General features: G+C 37.6%; 1 protein-coding gene across 1 annotated transcript; it reads left to right on the forward strand.

The window, feature by feature from the left end:
• The first annotated feature begins 277 nt into the window (after positions 1–277).
• HABP4 (hyaluronan binding protein 4) lies at positions 278–14833 on the forward strand. Its single transcript, XM_010182578.1, has 7 exons — positions 278–281; positions 1630–1777; positions 2649–2840; positions 4866–4949; positions 11616–11784; positions 13528–13728; positions 14777–14833. The coding sequence occupies exons 1-7, from the start codon at positions 278–280 to the stop codon at positions 14831–14833; spliced, it is 855 nt and encodes a 284-aa protein (XP_010180880.1).
• The last annotated feature ends 2499 nt before the right edge of the window (positions 14834–17332 follow it).

The following is a 17332-nucleotide window of genomic DNA, read 5'->3' on the forward strand; positions in this document are numbered from 1 at the left end:
TTTCTGTAGTTCCTTGATTGATTGACTTAAATCAACACCTTTGTCAGCCAATAGTGTAAGTACAGGGGCCTAGCAGGCAAAGGGCTTATTTGCTTCTGGAGAACTTTGTCCTAAATAGAGCATAGAATTTGGGAAAATGGAGAAGGAAGCACATAATGAACTTTAAACTTGTGTTAGATGTATATGGGTTGAGTGGATAACCTCAATTTATTCTCTCTTATAATACACAATTTCTCTGCATTCACCCTGCCCAACCTGCTCCTCCTTAATCCCGACAATGGGTGAGCAAAAGCCTAAGAGACTTAAGTATATTTTAGCTTGGAATATGATGGCATCCTAGAATCAATTAGTGGTGTTGGAGCCTTTGCACTTACTGCTTGGGTTTCTACAACTTAATCTTAGTGGCTTGTATTGTTGGGGGTGATCCTCTCTGTGGCAGATGCACCTACCTTGCTAAAGACCCGAGAAAGACACAGCAAGAACAACACCAAAGTTTCTGGCCCTGTTGGCCTCTTGGCTCCTGTCGTGTCCACACAGTGGGGGGTCAAAGGCAGGAAGGTTGGGGTCAAAGGCAGGAAAGTTGGGGTCTTCAGCCAGTAGGGGGCTGACATGACCATGTATTGACCACAGATCAGATTCGACCAGGGTATAAATGGGGCCCTGTCGGAGAGAACATTTGAGTCAGTCCTCCTTGGAGCAGCAAGTTAGCAGTCACAGACTCTCTCCTTAAGTTGTGACACTACTTAAGGTAACTCCTCAACACTGAGAGCCCTCCCTTTTGAGGTGAGTGAGTGAGTGCACATTTTGGATCATTGGGTGTAAAACATAAGAATTCTTAACTCAGCTGTGTGTGGCGATATTCCCAACCAGCATATCGAGCCTGTATTTGTTAAATGTCAGTGGAATGTTGTTTTGGTGAATGTAGCTTTGACTGCTTGATTTCAGTTGCAGATTAAAAGTTTGTTTGAGTTCATTACGTGTATGTAGTCATTATGGTGTGATTCTGTCACACTCTTCTCCACAGAACAGTAATAGAAGGAGGTGATCCTTTTTTGGTTGTTGGGTACTATAGCCATCAGCTTAAAGTAGAGGTGCAAGTTCAGACTTCTAAATTCAGCTCATGTGACAGGAGGTATGTTGTCTCAATCAACAACTAATGCCTGTGTCTGATGGTCCTCCTCTTTCTCCCACCTTCATTGCTCCTGCAGCTATCAGGCAACTCATGTCTTCCATTGGAGCTTCTTTGCCTTGTCCTGTAGTACACTAGCAAGATCGTTGAGAGAACATGAGAGAAACAGTTTTTGTTCTCCATTTCTGTGACTTAATGTGAGCAAAATGAGATTTTCATTAGCCTGTTTTTTTGGGCATTGTCTGAGCTGTGCCAACAATTGTAGTATTTCTGCCTGAGGCAGGTTAATCAATATGGAAAGGAAAGTAAGTAGATGTCTTTAAAACAGCGTTTGGAAACATTAATTGTAAGTGCTTTTAATATTTTGGTGGACTTGAGATTGGAGAGGGTAAAGCAGAAGACTGAAGTGTAATCAACTTATTTCAGTCAGTAGTTTGATAGCTGTAATTCGGTTATTATTAAACTGTTAGTAATATGTATGTGTGTGTCTTTGTGTTTAGCCCAGATGCGAACATCTGTGCGGGAAGAACAACAAAGATTTAGTAACAGAGGAGCAGAAATGAAACAAGACAAAATTGAATGGACACCATCATTTGAGGAAGGTGACTCCCGTGAAACAGAAACACAGGACGAATTCACAGTGGTAAGGTATGTATCAAATAGGAGGAGGTAAGGTGCCTCACAGATGATCTGCACAAGTTGTGGGAAGGCAAAGACTTAACCTTCTTAAAATGGATCTAGTTGTCAGACATGACTTGAAGGCATGGTTGCATTATCAGTGTGTAGATTTTGCACAGTACAGTGCAAGGTAACTTAGTTCATGCCCATCAGAGCTGTAATTTCAGTTTCCTTGCAGATCAGTTTGGAGTAGTTTTGTTAAGTGTTGGAAATATAAGACTAAACTGAAAAGTGTAAAGATCTGAAAACATAACCCCTAGTCTGCAAAATAAATGCTCACTTCTGTGCTTGTGTACCTAGCTTTGCAGAACATTTGGTTCCAAGTTGGATTAATTTTACTGTTCAAACTGAAAATAAACCTATGTCATACTATTAACTGTTTGGACAGTGAATGCATATAAATTTTGTTTTCTTTATAAGTACTAGAAAATTCCATCTAAATCTTTAATGCTTGAGAGCATGGCTGTGCTTACTTTACATCACAGTAGTCAGTATTAAACAAGTTCCCTGAAATTTTTAGTAGTTGCATATAAATCTAGGTTTAGACAGGGGAGCTATTGCCTGATAAAGTTACTGAAGATTTTGCAGTTCTATAGTGTTTTATTTAACTTCTCCAATGTTTTCAGTGAAGTCAATAAAACTCTGACCTTTTTATTCCTCTTATCTGTGATTATTCTCCGAGTTGAGTCTGTGTCCATTTTTAATGACAAAACTAATGCAGTTGTACTGTGTGCTGTGTAAAGATGCACTTTAAAAATTGTACAGTAGCTCTCATATACTGATGTCTTACAGATGCACAAATATAATTAATTTTTTTTTCTCCCCATTAACTCTTCTGCAGGAAAAAAACCATGACTAGAAATCTTCTTAGACGGTTTGAAAGAGTAGATTGTGAAAGGCCAGTAAGAGGTTTTGGCAGAGGAAGAGGTGGAATGCAAGGTAGTGGAAGACGTGGTGGAATTAATAGAAGTTTTGATGGCTTTAACCACAGAGGAAAACAGGAGTTTGAAAGACAAAGTGGGAATGATCACATGTAAGTGTTCTGTGTGCTGCCTCCTACTTGGTGTATAACTAAGCAACAGTCAGTACTGCAGCAGCGTCTTTTAAGTACTCTGTTCCCTTCTTCTATATCCAGCTTGGCTGGCAAAAAGTCAATACTGGTTTTAGTTTAAGGTCCTAATGAAAAAAAGCTCTTAAACTCACAGAACCCTGTTTTCTTTCTCTAGAGCGATGAAAGTGGAGAACAAAAGAGGTGGAGGGGGAGCTCGCAACTGGAGAACAGTTAAAGATCATACAAGGTACAGCATGTGCTTGTGTCCATCATAGATCATTTTTTTCCATGGCCTGCCTTAGATCATAATTTTCTCTTAATCAGTTTTATGTCCATTTTGAGCTTTATAAGCCTTGCTTTCTATTAATTGTTGTGATGCATGTGGTTTTACAGTTTTATGAACTCATCTCCTTCACACTGAGATTAAATTGTAGCAAAGGCATGTTGCTGTTTCTTTAATTAACACTGCAAAAATCTTTTGACTGGGGCCAAGTTGTCTTCCAGGTGAAATATGTTAGAACTTTTTGCAATAGTCAAGTAAGTGAGACTCTGGTATTTAATGGCATTGCTAAAAATGCTGATTAAAAGAGTGAAACTCTGTTAGTGGGCTTAAAGTCCAGTCTCTTTTTCTTAAGTTTTATTTATAATTTCTAAATTGCAAAGCTATAATACAATTCACTGTGACTCTGGAGGTAGTATTTAGCTGACTGTATCACTGAAATAAATTTTAAAGTGCACAGGAAGATTAACAACAGAATGTGATGGCTTAGTAATAGCTAGATTTAAAAAATTGTGTATTTTCAATTTAATTTTGTATTTCTTTGACTGGTTTCTGTTCGGATTTGCAAAAAGCTTGCTGAAAATGTAATCTTTTGTCCATTCTTTGCACTTAGCAATATGCTACTCTTTCTAGTAACGTTTTTTCTCATATGCATCTACAACTCTTTAATTGAAGGCTGGTAAAGGAAAAAGGCAGTTGTTTGAATTTACAGCAAATATCTTTGGCCACGTACACATTAATTCACAAAATTTTTTTGAAAATATATTTTTCTTTTTCAAACTCAGATTGTGGATTTGGACAATCTAGCTAAAAAGCTGAAAAATACAGCCTTACTGGGTAATAATTTTGGGGCTTGGTATTCTGAAGTTCTTCTGCACTAACTTCTATCTCTTCTATAATATTTCATACTAAAAGTAAAAGATTAGTTAGGTACTCTGGCTTTTCAAAACAAAGGATCAACTAGGTTAACAGAGTTCTGAGCTGACAGCACAAAACTAGCTGACCAAAAGCCCAAAACTAGCTTTTGTAAGATGTCAGAGAAAGTTGTATGAACTTCATAAAGTACAAGGAACTTAAGATCCCTTATATTTGTTCTCCTTAGTTAATTTTTTTTAGTTCAGTAGCATCAGAACTTATGATATAAATATGGGATACCAAAGCTTTATTATGATGTGCTGTGTGTGGTAGAAGTGACATCAAACTGGAGTTATATAAATGATTCTAAAAGCATGTCTGTGCCTCAATTATGCATCAAAGCTAGGTGTTAATTTTAAGTATGTATGCCTGCCAGTGGAATGAAAGCAGGTATGCCTCTGCTTTTACTTGACAGTGAACTCTTGTCCATGTTACAGAAAATATGGAGTATGAATTTTACCATTTTAATAGTTGAAAAGAAAGAGGCAGACTGAAACATGAGAGATATACTGTAATCAAGTACTGATGTTAATAGTCACAATTGAATTATTTTGTCTTCGTGCATGCTTTTCGCCTTTTTTTCATTAAAAGTGCATAGAAATACATTAAAAGTATATAGAAATGCTTCTCATTTTTTTTAGTTGCTTAATTAGTCCCTTAGTGGATCTACTTTCTGCTTACTCTCCTAGAGATTTTCTCCTCTCTTTTTTCCCCTCCCAGGTAATTCTGGAAAAAAAGTGAAGTATTGATCTGCAAGGCTTTTTTCCAATGTGACCCATGAACACTTTGTGGTTTTTTGTTTACTGTTTTAGTGGGATGGAACAGACTGCTCCCATAGAAGAGACTGCAGAAAGCGCTGAGCAGCCAAGGGCATCTGAAGGAGGGCCTCTAAACAAGTATAGTCTGATTAAATATTTTCTTTCTAAATGCAAAGAAAACAATTGACTGTTACTGATATACGTGTATTGGGAGGCACACTTGAAATGTGAACTGTGAAGTTTTGCTAGTGCACGTATTTTAAAATAGAAAAGCTTTGTCTATATTTGTGAGTCAAAACAATGCATCCCTCATTCTGACTAAAGCTTGGTTTATACAGCTGCAGATTGTTGCCCCATGATGCTTATGTTCCTAAGATCTGGTGATAATTTAAAGAGGAACAACATATTGTCTGTTACCTTTTTAACTTGGCTAACTTGTCAAAAACCCTGCTTTTTGAAGTTCTCTATGAGAAAAAGGAATTCCAGGTGCCTATGCAATTGCACAAACACAATTAAAATGCATTAAGATAAAATTCTGTAGGTCAGTATTTATCAATCACTAATACCATGCAGTTGTTATCTATTCATGATGACCTGCAGAACTTCAAAACCTTGCTGGAAATGGTCGTGGCAGTGAGACTTAGAAGTAGGAAAACTGAGAGAGAAATCTGACCCTTGTCTTCTAGCTTTCACAGTGTCCAGTGAAAATTTACTTCACAGCAAATAACCACTGGCTTAAGAAAAAGTAACTGGACGATCTTGTCCAAGTAAGAGACTTTAAAGAATAGTCAAATTGTCTATGGTGAACATCTAATGAGTGAAAGAGGGGCAGTGCAATATGTCAGCCTTTTCTTCTGTTGCTATGATGCCTTCTTTACCTGGTGATGCAGCTCCAGTTGTTAGTAACTTTGGTTTATTTCTTAATTATAAAGCTGACTAGACCAGAAAACCTGTTTTATGTGTTCGGGTTGTATAACCCTGTAGGAAATTGAGTTGATACAGTTTAGATTATTTCAATTTTAAACTAACTTTTAATATATAGATAGGGGTGTGTATACATGCGGAAATCTGTCTCTGAAATTGAATTACTAAAACAGATTTTCAGAAAACTCTTTCTAGACTAAAAATCAGTGTAGATAAACTGTGAAAAATGCAGTGTATTAGCTAAATATGAGACCAGTTATTCAGCTTTTTTTGTCAACTACTGGTACCTTTACTTCTTTCAGACTTTGTATTTACTCCAGTTTAAGCCTTTTGTAGATGTGTCCTGACATCAGTTCCTTGTAGTGTGTAATGCATGAGAAGTACAGGTAGTGGCAAAGGCATCTGACAGAATCTGCCAGTTGTCTTTGATTTTTTTTTTGCTTTTCTCAGGGGTTGCTAGGTATTCCATCAGACTGTGAGCCTTCCTGGAGATTTTACTCCTCTTCATGTTTTTTAAAAAGCTTCATTTTGGAATAGTCCACCGAAATTTGTAAGATTCAAAAATGCAAGTAACCTACAAGTAAAAAATTCAGCATCATGTACTCTTTTTCAGTCCAGGAAATATTGTCTTGGAGGCTCAGAGACTCTGTAGTTGTTTTAACATTTAAAATCAAAAGCCTGTCAGATTTTCAGGTTTCGGGCTTCAGGATATATTTTAAGATCTTAGGTTGCCCTGCTCTCCAGAGTTGTTGTCTTCTGCATACACCAACAAAAGCTTCTACTTAGGCTACTTTCTGCTTTTGCTACAGTCTCAACATTGAGGGTATAGGGGCGTGCATTTGCTAAAGCTACTGCTAGGATTTTTCTCATTTTTACTCTTAAACACAGAAATGCCAAGGAATCAATTTCTTTTCTACTGTTTTATTGCAGCTGTGTGTTTGTATTGAGGAAGAGATGGAAAACTTGGGTTTATTTCTTCTCTCATTCTCTTCCCTGTTGTTTCTGTTTCCATTTAAACTGAAAAAAAAAAGAGTTTCTGGTAATTGGGAATGTTCTGCTTGCATGGAGATACTGTATAGCTTTCTGGTGTAGTTATGGCACATTTCAATGCTACTCTGGAAGGACTTCTATGGACTTCTGTAATTTATGGGGTCTTGACTTCAGGACTGTGTCCACATTGCTGCTTTTGAGCTTTCATTTGGAAAGTATTGCAGGACAAGTGTTTCTGTAATACTTCTATAATATAAATCAAGTGATTTCTTTACATGTCTTCATATTTCCTTGAAGGTATCAGCAGTATCTATCTCTGCTGATAGCATCCTAAACTGCATGCTAATAGTTGTGTTTTGTTGTTGTTGTTGTTGTTTGTTTTTTTCCTGCAAGTAATAAGTGCAAAATATACAAGTAGTACAGCAGTGCAAGCTCTCCTCACAGCTGCTTTCTGTTGAACTTTTCTTCGCAGTCTGAATAATCTAACACGCTTGTGTTGACTGGTGATTCAGATGAATTGCTTTTTCTTTTTATTCAGTGTGACAATTAGTCTAATCAATTCCTATCAAAGGTATTTGCAGAGTTAGTATTTGTTGTGTGGGGTTTTCTTCTATTTCTTCACATGGGACTTTCTTCCTTTTTGGTGGAGCTATGTATTGTCTGGTCTTTTAAGGAGACTTTCAAAATCTGTTTTCAAGTTTGCTGAGCTTTTTACCTCTGTTGTGTTTTGGTTTGTCTTTCCAATTTTTATTTATTTTTAAAATTTTTTTAATAGTGACATAAAGCTAAACACAGACCAGGACAGATCTTCAACAGTATTTGGTTCAGTGTTTTTGTTCTATAGTTAACTTGTGCAGTTGTTGCTTGCTGTTTAACTTTGAATTTTGCTATAAGTGGTGGTAATGCTCCTGTAAATGATGTTCGATAGGGAAGACTAATGTCATTGATTTCTTGATAAATGTTGGGAAAAAAAATACTTTTTGTAGCTGAATAATACAAAAACTGATCTGAAAAAAGACCCACTATCATTATTTTTAATGATGGGAACATAATCAGCTGTACAACTGAGCTGAATACTATTATTTTTCACACACATTTCTTCTGCATATGTGTGTTCACATATAGCAGTTCCTGAAAGAAACCTATGCACAGTAAACAAGGCATAGCTAGAGGGTTACGGTCATCCATTGAAAACACTGAAGCAGGAGGAACCACTGTTAAAGGCTCCCATTTGGTGTTTTTCTGTGTACTTGCATTGTGAATTCAGTTTGTTCATGTCCAGAGGCCACACTTGAGTGTCTGCCAGGATTTTATTAGCATGATTGTAGGTGTGCCAGGGAGCTTACTAACTTGATTAATGAAAATGCACACCAAGTAGTTACTAAAAATGCGTAAGTTTAGAAGGTAGAAAGTAGTGCATGGAGTGCATTTCCATGTGGGCTTTGTGCCCAAAATAACCTGCTACAATCAAGTCTCTGGTTCAAAATGTGATATGCAGGTTCCTGTTGCTGTGCTTCATTAATGGGCACTGTCTCCCCTTGGGAGTCTCTAAAACAAACATGTACTGCTGATAAGCTAGCAGTTGAAACCATCCTTTGGAGTAAAAACTAAACCATATTTTGCATTTAAAAAGACAAACAGTTGCTGTGTAAATCCACCAGTATTTCCCCTAGAACAGGCTAGTTGGTTGTTTCTGATAGATGTGCACATCTGTCAAATATCTGTGATTGCTTTTTTGAGAGGTCAATTTGCTATGTAGTGAAATGTCCTCGTGTTGTCTTTTGATCAGAGAAATGTAGATCTGAAAGGGAACTTGCTGACCCAAGGCATGACCAATTATACCTGTGCCGCTTCTCATACCTATCTGGTTGATTTTTGTCCTCTACTAATAGAGATTTCAATGCCTCTTGATGATCTTTACAATACTTTGAAAACAGAAATTACGGTGTTTGTTTATTTGTTTGTTCATTTGGTTTTTTTTCTCCTGAGTGTCTTCCCTTAACATCATGGATATGCAAAATTTTCTTTGTGTTTTAGCATTAGGTATTTTTCCTCAGCACCTCTTTAAAGGCTTCCCATGTAGATCATGTGTTTTAGACCTCATATATCTTGCCATTCTGTTCTGGACTTTCTCCCTGTTACCATGTAGAAGGCATTACTCAGTAGAGGCCAACAGTGACATTTGTTCCAAAAAAACCTGTTGATCTGTCTCTTTAATAGTGCACTGTTGCAGAAGGGACAGATGCTGTTGATTTGAGGTTCAGCTTGGCTGGGGTACCTGCAATACTTTTGCATGGTTTGAGAGATTGAAGTCCCTCCTTCAGAGCTTCTGTCCTGGTGGTGGTTCTTTCTGTGTCTGGGCAGCTGACACTCTTGCCTGAGAGTGTGTATTTCTGCTTCTCCTTGAGATTTTCTGGTGGTGATTGTCTTGACTGGTTGTTTTCTGATCACTTCCTTTGTCTCTTTAGCACCTCATACAACTGGTTAGTCCTGCGGTATTCTTGAACGCTTATGCTATTGCCCTTTTCTTTAGCAAAATCTGTGCCATAGAAAATACATTAAATGTATTGTTATGTACTACACTATGGGTAACTGCACAAAGCTGCCCTTAAAGCTCCACTCACATACTTGTTTTTCTTTTGAAAATTTGAAGATTGATAGCTACTTCTCAAGTACGTCTTGTAACTGGTTCTGTATCTTTCTACAACTTTTGCCAAGGACTGAAACAGTGTCTCCCTCATGTGGTGAAAATTTAATGGGAGAGGAGGATGGAAGACTTCTTAAAGTTCAGATATGCAATTTACCGATTCTGTCCTGAGTTAGTGGCTTAGGAAGAAATTAAACCAATTTAATAGAATCACTTTTTATTGGTTTACTTTTTATTTTTTCCTTCCTCTGAATGCTTGCAACTAGTCTTGTTTTTCCAGCACCCATTCCCAAAACTGAAGCTTCAGATAACTGATCAAAAATTACCTGGTTTCTTACTCTTGAGGACAACAAACTGAAATGTTTGGGTGCAACTGATTCTTAATACTCTAGATACCTGTAGAACAGTATCTGGTGGTGTTTTTACAGAAATAGCTGCACATTTCATCAGCATCCTTTTTATTTAACTTAGTAAACTGTTTTGGTTTTTTTTTCCTTTACAGTCTCTAAGATAGTTTCACATCTTCTTAATCAGTATGGAACTGCAAGCTGCTTACCAGTCTTTTAACCTTTAACTTCTGGTTAATATAGCTGGAATTTTCAAAGTAACAGGGTCTGAAGGCATGTCAGAGGGTAAGCATATAGCACAGGACTTGCATATTTTTTAATTTACTTTTTCTGCAAAGTGCATTTAAAACTGTGTTCATCCTAGAACAAAAGGGCTATCTTACTATTCAGTTTTGCTTCTGCCTGTCATATGCTGAGTGCTTCAGGAAAATATGGTATAATTTTGCCTGACAAGAAATAGAATGAATCTCAGCAAAGTCAACTGGGAAGAGGGAGCAGGCCTGTTCCTATATAGGCTAGTTCTAAATGTGCAGAACACTTCCAGCAAATATGTGTGTTCTGATGTGGAGCTTGTACAACTTCAAAACTAAAATGCACATTTCACTGACTGTCACTTTATCATCTTTCTGTGATAAAATAAATTTCCAACTTGGATCTAATCAACTGTACTTTTACATTGAAAAGATCATCAGCATTTGGTAGAAGATTCGGAACTGTGATTGAGTGAGGAAAAACAAATCCATATTTCTCCTACCAGAAGGAACTTAATGAAAGGGATATCTGAAAAAGTAATGTTAGGGAAAATACTTAACCAACTTTGACTGCTATTTGGTGTGTAACAATTTAGTGTGAGAGAAGGGAGAAGTGGTTTCTCAAGTGTATGGGAGTATTAAGTGCAGTTTTTTCTGTGGTTCATGGTATTTGACTTGTTTCTGCAGCAAACAAGTATGGTGATGAAGCAAGTTGTGCTCCCTGCATGTGATGCTGCTAAGAAGAGAATAGGTTTCTGCAAATATCATTAAAAGGTACACCTGCAGTGTACTCTATTAGCTGCTGATCCTGGGTGATTCAGTCTTGGGCAGCATCAGAAAAGTCGCAAAAGAGTAGTCAAGCAGTGCTGAGTGTAGAAGCATCTTTAGTTTTGTCTATGAATACAGACATAACCTTGGACTTCTGTCTTTACAGTTCAAAAATGATGCAAGGCAGACTCCGCTGTACTCCGTATGTTTTCCTTGAATGTATCATCATTATTGCACTTTCACTAGTTAAGACTGGACTAGGATTACTCTGGTTTTGCCAGGTGATAAATACTGTCTCCTTGTATGCTACTAAATCTGACAAATCAAAACAGCACCTTGTGAAATTAACAAAAGAAATGCTTATAATTACCTAGAAGAACCCATGGCGTAATCATCATCTCTTTTTTTATGACTGAAAGCTGCACTGAAACATGAGTCGACCTCATATTGTCATCCTGCGGTATGAGTCAAAAAAACCCATGCAATTGGAGTGTTTTAAAACTGCTTGGTATGTTTCTTTTTACTATGGCTATGTTTCCTAGGAGTAGATCCACTATTAAACAGTAGAGTTGAGAATATGCCAGATCAAAAGACTGTTTTTGTCTAGAATCCAAAGCACTTGAACTTACTACAGGAGCCTGGAGACATTTGTTCATAAGAGTCATTTCAAAGAAGCCATAAATATATTTTCTTACTCACATTACTCTAAAACTCACACATCAAGTCACTGTGGGGAGTGAGTGAAATTGAGGATAGTAATTTGGTGAGAAACATTCCAAATGTTTTGTTTAGTATCCTTACTTTAGAGATTAGTGTTCTTGTTCATCCTGGGATGTTGCAAGCTAATGGTTTTTACTTTACAACTATAAACCTTTAGAGTTGCTGAAGGAGAGCCATTGGAAGAAGTAGTTCAAGAAATGACGTTAGATGAGTGGAAAAATCTTCAGCAACAGAATCGACCAAGGCATGAATTCAACATCCGGAAGCCAGAATCCACTGTTCCTTCCAAAGCAGTGGTGATTCACAAGTCAAAATATAGTGATGATGTAAGCATTGCCTCAGGAATTCTGTAAACTCTACTTTATGCCCAGGGTTAGGAAACTGTCTCTACTCTTTTTCCACTAGTCTTAGTCTAATCTGAACAAACCTAGAAATCAGTATCTGAGCTTTGTTACTCTAATGACATATCTGCCCTAAAACTTACTCTAAACTTACTATCTGTTCATTTTCTTCTCTCAGTTCATCACCCATATTTTGTATGCCTATACATAATCTATGAAGTTGTTCTACCTTACGGCTCAGTCTTAGCAATATAAAACCTGTGTCCTTCCTGCTGCCACCTATGAAGGTCTCTGGTAATGCTGGTAGGGAAGCTTGGTTTACTAAACACTTCTTATCTAACTTTGAATCCTGTTTAGCTTACTTGCCAGTATACACTTGCATGTATATATTAAACTCGGGTTTTAGCATCTGTTGGTTTGGATGCTAAGTGTCCTATTTCTCATCTGTGCTGGATCCCAGTTTTCATTGTGCACTTGAAATACATGATTTTTTGGTGGTGTTGTTTTGTTTTTTTTCCCAGTTTTAGGATCCTGCTTCGTAGAAGTAACTCTGGAGAGCTTGTTCTGTAGTAATGTGCTTCTCCCCCTGCCCTTTTTCCTAACTTTTATTCCAAGATGTTACTGTGATCAACATTTCAGGGAGAACTTCTTGTTTACTGATATGACTGGGGAGAGAGAGGAGGCTTCTTTTACAGACTCTTGCTTACTTAGATTTCAGGCTTTGGGGGGTCACAGAAGTATGTGCATATACTTTTAGTCTAGCATGATGGAATTTTGATCTCTACAGTCTGCATGCACTTCCGAATACACTTGTCCTTTGTCTAGTCATAATATTAACATCAAAACTTGCAGCTTTTTAAGCCTTAAGCAGTTTAGGCCATTGAGTACTTCCAAGGGCAGACACTAATACTGAAGTGGTCTGCATCCTTTTTAGCATGGCTTTTGGAGGTCACAGTTGCCATTTTCCCCTTTTCCTTCTCTGAGGGAAGTGGTGGTAGGGCTGGAGAGAAGACAGTATGCAAGTGTGTGAAGAGTGCATGCAAGTTCCTGTTCTTTTTGCCTGTAATGTTTCTTGGCTGGAAGTATCAAGGGACCTTGTCAAAATGAACATAGAATAGGAGGTACAGGAACTGCGTAACATGGGCAAGTCAAATCCCTGTATTAAACACTGAATAAAACAAGCGATTTGTCACTATATGGGATGAGTTTACATATATGTTACCATTACTACAGTGCACATTAAAATTATGATGGGAAATAGTCTTACATCCACAAGCTACTAGGAATACACAGAGTTCAAACAGTAATCTCACAGCTGCAGACCAATAGACTAATAGATTGGTTAGTAGCCAAATACTGTGCTTTACAGTGGCTTTTTAATCATTACTTGAAGATAATTGTAGGAGTAAGTAGCTTAAGCTGGATTCTCCAGTCCCTTAGAAAACTTCGTAGATGACATTTCTGAAAAACCTCTCCAGTGTTATGGAGCTGGTGCAGAAGATTTTGTTACCAGGACTCTCTGAGCCAACAAAGAACTATCCCAGGCATCTGGGAAGCTACAATTGCCTCACCTCTGCTAAAACCTTGTGCAAGTTAAGGCCTGTCTTCTGTTCTGGATGTCATCTTGATTTATCTGCTGCTTAGTCTTTAATACAAGTGTGCGTGGGGAAGGGAAAGGGAGAAGGTTGTACATGGAAGCTATAGGCTTTAACCAGATCTTCATTTCAGTTGCACAAAGAACATATTGAAGATGATTCTCATGTCTTCCGAAGATCCATGAATGACATAACATCTCGTCTGGATATTAATTTTGGGAGTCTTTCTCTGCCTGGCCGCAGATCAAGAGGAGCACGAGGTGGTCGTGGTCGTGGTCGTGGTCGTGGTTGTGGCAGACAAGTTGAGGAGACAAGACCTCAACCAGCAGCAGCGGTGATGGTTTCTACAGTTTCTGTTGTTTGCTTGGGGATTTTTTTGATTGTTGGGGTTTGTCTATCCCACCGCCTTTTGTGAGGAATTACTGATTTCTGTAGTGTCAGGCTTGTTTCTAATTATTACCTCATAGCATGTTGGCCTGGTTGAGTTCCTGACCCATATCATATTACTTAAAATTAAATACCAGTTCAGGCTCAGAACTCTTGACACATAAATTTCAAAAGGTCTGATTACTAGTTGCTTTAATGGGATCTAGAGGAAAGGATGCAATGAAGATTTGTTTTCGCAATGAATTTTGATATAAACTGGGAAGTAATTAAATTGGTTACAGGCTTGTATCACTTAAAGAAAATTCAGTACGGTATAGTAGTAGTACTTTAATTAGAGTGAGATCTGGGATCCTACAGATGAAGACAGAACCCTACAGCATCCTACAGAATGATACATGTGTTCAGTATAACCACTGAAAAAACTTACACTGACCTTTTTCTCTTGATGGAAAAAAAGAGCATTTGCACACTGAAAAATGACATCTTTATTCTCCATCCTAACTGAAGGTCTCAGTTCACTTCTGTCTGTTATGAGTAAAACACTTTAAGGTTGAGAACTTACAGAATGATATGGAAGTGATTTGGTGCATTCATTTCATTTGAATGAAAAAGGCTTTTTGTAATAACAACATAGAGTTTAAAACTGCAGTCTAATATGTGCAGTAGCCTTAGAATGTAGAAAGATAATAATGCTGCTTCAAGAAAAACAGTATTTTGGGTGAGATTGCTTTACTTTTTTATTTCCACTGCACGGCTACAGAACTTGTGGTCCTCCTCAGGCAGTAGATCAGCATTATAAGTATGTTCACACTGAAGAAATTACAGTAGTCATAACTTCTGAGATAAATGCTTAGCATTTCTGTGACAGTGATGGATACAAAGCGTTTAACTTGAGTAGAAGAATGAACCCTTTTCAGGGTAAAATATGTATACGTAGCTGTCAGATGCTTTTGAAATGCAGGCATTTTTATAAAGCTACCTTTCATATCTTATAGGTGCAGCATGTTGCTCCAAATCCTGATGACCTGGAGGATTTTCCAGCTTTAGCTTGAAGAACCATCCTACATCCTAAGTGGTTGTATTTCTAAGTAGCTTTGGTGTAGCCATGAAGAGACCAGTTCTGTGCTGGTGTCAGTAAAGAGTCTGTTTCTAACGGAAAAGCTGTTCGGGTGCTTGATGTTGAATGATTGCCGCCCTCTGCTAATGGAGTTGGGTTCTGGAGATATTGGGGGACTTGGATCCTGTCACAGGTTCCAGTGTCTGCCTCCTTTTTTGAAAACTGTGAAGCTTTACAGTACTTCACTACAGGTCTTCAAATGAAGTTCAGTAATACAGTGTTTAATAATGTGTATATAGAGATTATATCAAGTTTTCCACGACAGCATGGTGAAATGTAAACTGTACAACACAGTTCTGTAATTGAGATTCTATTTTACTGTACATTTGGAAGCTGCTTTCCCTGTTTCTTTGAGTGAAGTGTGTATTTCATGTAGTTATAAATAGCAGTTCTTTGGTGTTTGGCAAATAAAAAAAGTGTTCATTGGTTTGGGTTTGAGGTATTATTTTCACACATCATGGTAGCAGGTTGAAGCTTTTGCTATTTGGATGTAGTCTGAAAAAAACCAAAACAAACCCAAAATCCTAAACCGCAGACTTCACTCACCCAAAACAGAGAACAACTCTAAACAGAAGTGATCTTTAAAATCAAGGCAGCACAAATGCTTTTACTTGATAGCTAACCATAAGTCTTGCTCCAGTAATAAGATATAATCTACAACTATTTTGAGGATGCTGAAGGTTAAGTATAGTAAGAATTTTGAGCTAAAGACATAACTAAGCTGTTACAAGAAGCTTTTCATTTTAGCAGGAGCGTCTACAAACTAGAATGTTTCATGCCTTACCAAGAAGTTTGTGTGACAGTGGGGATGAGCTGGGATGTCCTTTCCTTGCAGCTTTAACATACTTCCTCACTTGAGCCAGATACCCTTACTTGTTCCCTGTCAAAGAAGACACTCAGAGCCATTCTTGGGGATCTGAGAGGAGCAAGGGGACTCTACCAGAAGTGATGAGGGAAAGAAATGAGAGGACAACCACACTGGACATTTTGGAAGTAGTTTTGGAAGTCTTCAAATGCCTGCTCAACTTGAACTCATGCTTTCAGTTTACTAGGAAAGCATATAAACTTTCTTTTTTTTCCTGTTCTTTGTCTCACTTTTGTATAGCTTCTAAGCAGCCTCCTTTGAGAGCAAATAATAGATGAGACTTGAAGAAGGAAACTGTTTTGCTTTGGAGTAAACTCTTAAAGAGTATTCAGACACTTACTTCAGTGATAACAAGTGGGATGTGATAGTCCTGGAAAGACTGCTGACTCTTTTCTATATGCTCCAAAGAGATGGTGTACATGGCAGTGCTGCCCAAAGGACTTTTCTCACATTGTTTAATTACTTATATGACAATTTGCTATAACCTGAGACTTCAGATTCCACAAGGAGCTCCTTTCAGTGGCATGGAGATACTCTAACAACCTGTTATAGAAGGTATGTGCAAAAACAACATGCTGGTGTTGGAGGAACCCATGCTGCTGCTTTTTGAGTAATTGAATTGGGTGAAATAATGTAAATTACTCATTCACCTCCTAGGAGCAACCTAGTACTTGAAATCACTAAGTTTTAAGATTTAACTGCTGCTGCTCTTTTAATAGGTGTTCAGGTATTTCTGCCAAAAATGGCAATTTAATTATTGTGGAACAGAAATTATTTTGTCTATGGGGGTCTTAGAATTTCTTTGCTTGTTCTTCCCTTCCTCTTCCCCTTATACCATCAGAGAGGGAAGAATATGTCTGAGTTTTTATTTATGTTTTTGCTTACAGGGATGAGTGTATGTATAGGTTTGGAGACGTTTGCAAGGCTTACCTCTGTTTTCCATGGTGTTTTGAAGGTGTATGCTCTTCTTTTACTAACCTCTTACCTCTTTTTGCTAAGGAAAGCAGTGAAATACTTAAAAGCAACCCTTCGTTTTTCTACTAAAAATTTGAAACCTTGTTATACTACTGAGTGGAATCTGGTCTAATGCAGTTTGTTTTCTCGGAAGGCTGAAATTACTCTTTTCTTTCTCAGTCTGGTTTCTGCTGCTGCAAAGTTACTGTTCAATCCTCTAAGTTCAATCTGTTTTTCAAAGCAAAATTACAGTTTCTCTGGGGAATGCCTTAAAGGACTTGTCAAAACATATCTTGCATAATCAGCATTTGGTCAGCAGATTGTTTAAAAACTGGTTTTAAAAAAAGTAGGCTGGTTTTAAGACTGTTTAATTAAAACAAACAAACAAAACCCACAAAAAACCCTCAACCAACCAGAAAACCATGATCCATCCAACCCAGAACTTTGAGAATGGGGTTTGGTGTAGTTGGTTACTGCTCATTAAATCAAAATGTCTTGGAGCAGCTAGGTGTGCCAATTTCCTTTTTCAGTCTGTCAGACTTGACTATGGCTTAGATACTAGCAACTAGAGAAACTCTTTAAGTCTAGAGAAGAATTATTAAGTGGTGACAGTGA

This window comes from Mesitornis unicolor, unplaced genomic scaffold (assembly GCF_000695765.1).
Source record: "Mesitornis unicolor isolate BGI_N332 unplaced genomic scaffold, ASM69576v1 Scaffold41724, whole genome shotgun sequence".
NCBI classification, from domain to species: domain Eukaryota; kingdom Metazoa; phylum Chordata; class Aves; order Mesitornithiformes; family Mesitornithidae; genus Mesitornis; species Mesitornis unicolor.